The sequence below is a fragment of the Malurus melanocephalus genome, unplaced genomic scaffold (assembly GCF_030028575.1).
Source record: "Malurus melanocephalus ecotype Western Australia unplaced genomic scaffold, MMel_1.1 scaffold_5616, whole genome shotgun sequence".
Classification (NCBI taxonomy): Eukaryota; Metazoa; Chordata; class Aves; order Passeriformes; family Maluridae; genus Malurus; species Malurus melanocephalus.
Genome location: NW_026628847.1, coordinates 1 through 1785, shown reverse-complemented (window position 1 = coordinate 1785; position 1785 = coordinate 1). Strand labels below are relative to the sequence as shown.

At 50.1% G+C, this 1785-nt stretch overlaps 1 protein-coding gene across 1 annotated transcript; it reads right to left on the bottom strand.

Moving 5' to 3' along the window:
- Window positions 1–532: 532 nt before the first annotated feature.
- On the bottom strand, window positions 533–1632 carry LOC130588494 (cytotoxic granule associated RNA binding protein TIA1-like; the record flags this gene model as incomplete). Its single annotated transcript, XM_057389413.1, has 2 exons — window positions 533–1229; window positions 1457–1632. Coding segments are annotated over 2 exons (297 nt in total), but the record flags the coding sequence as incomplete, so codon positions are not given.
- Window positions 1633–1785: the final 153 nt, after the last annotated feature.

Below are 1785 nucleotides of genomic sequence, written 5' to 3'. Positions count from 1 at the left end.
AAGAGGTAGGATAGAAAAGGGCGTTTTTGGCCTCTGATAGATCAGGTTAGGGAGCTCTTTTCACCTTTGCTCCCTTGTGAAACACACCCGGGCTACTGAGGGAATTTTTACACAATGAATTAAAAACTTTATATTCCAAGACATATCTCATATCCACAAAAAAATAAGGGGAAAAAAAAAAGGGGAAGATTTGAGGCATAAATCACATCAAAAGACTCCGTGTCCTACCTTTAAATAAGGAAACGTACAAAAGTGGCCAACGGTTGTGCAAAAATTCTTCAATTTGCTCTAATATTTTACAGAATCAGTACAGGAAAAATGTAGAAATCAGTAAAAAATAAAAATTCAAAAAAAAAAGAAAGCCAAAACCCCTGGAGGGATTTGTCACGTTTTAGCAACAGGAATTTTGCTGTCCCAGGGTGGCAATCTTGGCTCACGYGGGGAGCTGGGCACTTTCAGGTCCCTTTTTTATTTATTTTTCCCCAGCATAAGGCAAAACCGACCCTGAAAAACACACTGAGATCCACAAAAATGATGTAAACGAAGGATTTATCTTCARAAAAATAAAAACAAAATAAACCAGAAAACTAAAACCACCCCCGGCAGAACAAAAAGCCGGAGGGATTTTCCAAGAGGCTCCTTTAAAACAGAGGGTGTGAGGCTGAAGGCRTGGCAGCTCCAGGATTCTCACACTTTTGGCTTCTTTTGGGGTTTTTTCCAGCTGTTTCTGTTTTCTCCGAGGGGAAAACTCCCCCCCCGGAAAAAAATCGCAAAAAAATAAAAAAGAAAAAACCCCCTCAAGGATGACTTGTGCAATTCCTGCCCCGATTCTCAGCTAAGGCAGCGAAGTCCCTGCAAATTCGTGTTTCCAAAAAAATACAAAAACCCCCGGATTTCAGAAACACATCCCGAAAAAAAGGAGGGGACAAACCGAAGGCGGCAGAAGGCGGCGGTGGCGATCCAGCATTTGGGGGGATTATTTTTTGTGGGGGGGGAAAAGGAGGGGATTTTGTTAAAATTTCGAGGCTGGGAGGGCTGGTTCCATGATTGGCCCCTCCCAGCTGGTGGCTGTGGTAATAAATAGCCGAGGTTTTGGGGTGTGGGGGGCTCAGGGGGTCTCGAAGCCCACGCGGAAGCCGGGCTGGGGGGGCACCACGGCGCCGTTCTGCCCCTGCGCCGCCTGCACGCCGTAGCCGGGGCCCATCCACGGCGCTGATGATTGGCTCTGCCTGTTTGGGGGAAAAAAAAAATCCTTTAGGAATTCCTAAATTACCTTTTTGGGATCTCTGCAGCGTGGCAGGAAGGGGTTTGGGGGGGATCGGGGTGTTTGTCACCCACCCCAGTGTCACAGGGATGGCCCCGCTGTGGTTTTGAGGTGACAACGTGGCTTCCCCAGGGGGTAAAAATTTGGGRTAAAAGGGTAAAGAATGGGTTAAAAAGGGGGTTCTGGACTTACCCGAAGCCCTGCTGGTTCCAGGCCTGGCCGTAGACACCGTAGGTGGGCACTTGCCAGCCRTTGGGCACGTACTGGCCCAGCTGGGCGCCACCGTACCACTGTCCCCACTGGCCGTAGGGCGGGGGGTAGCTCAGCTGGCTCTGGGGGGACACACAGAGGGTCAGGGCACAGGAATTTGGGAATTAGGGAATTTGGGAATTGGGGAATTCCCACCCCCTGCCATGGGCCTGGCTGGGTCTGGTTGCTCCCACTCGGYCGTGGATGTTTCCAGGGGTGAGCGGCCACAGCTGCTCTGGGAATTCCATCCCAGCCCCTCCCCACCCTCAAAA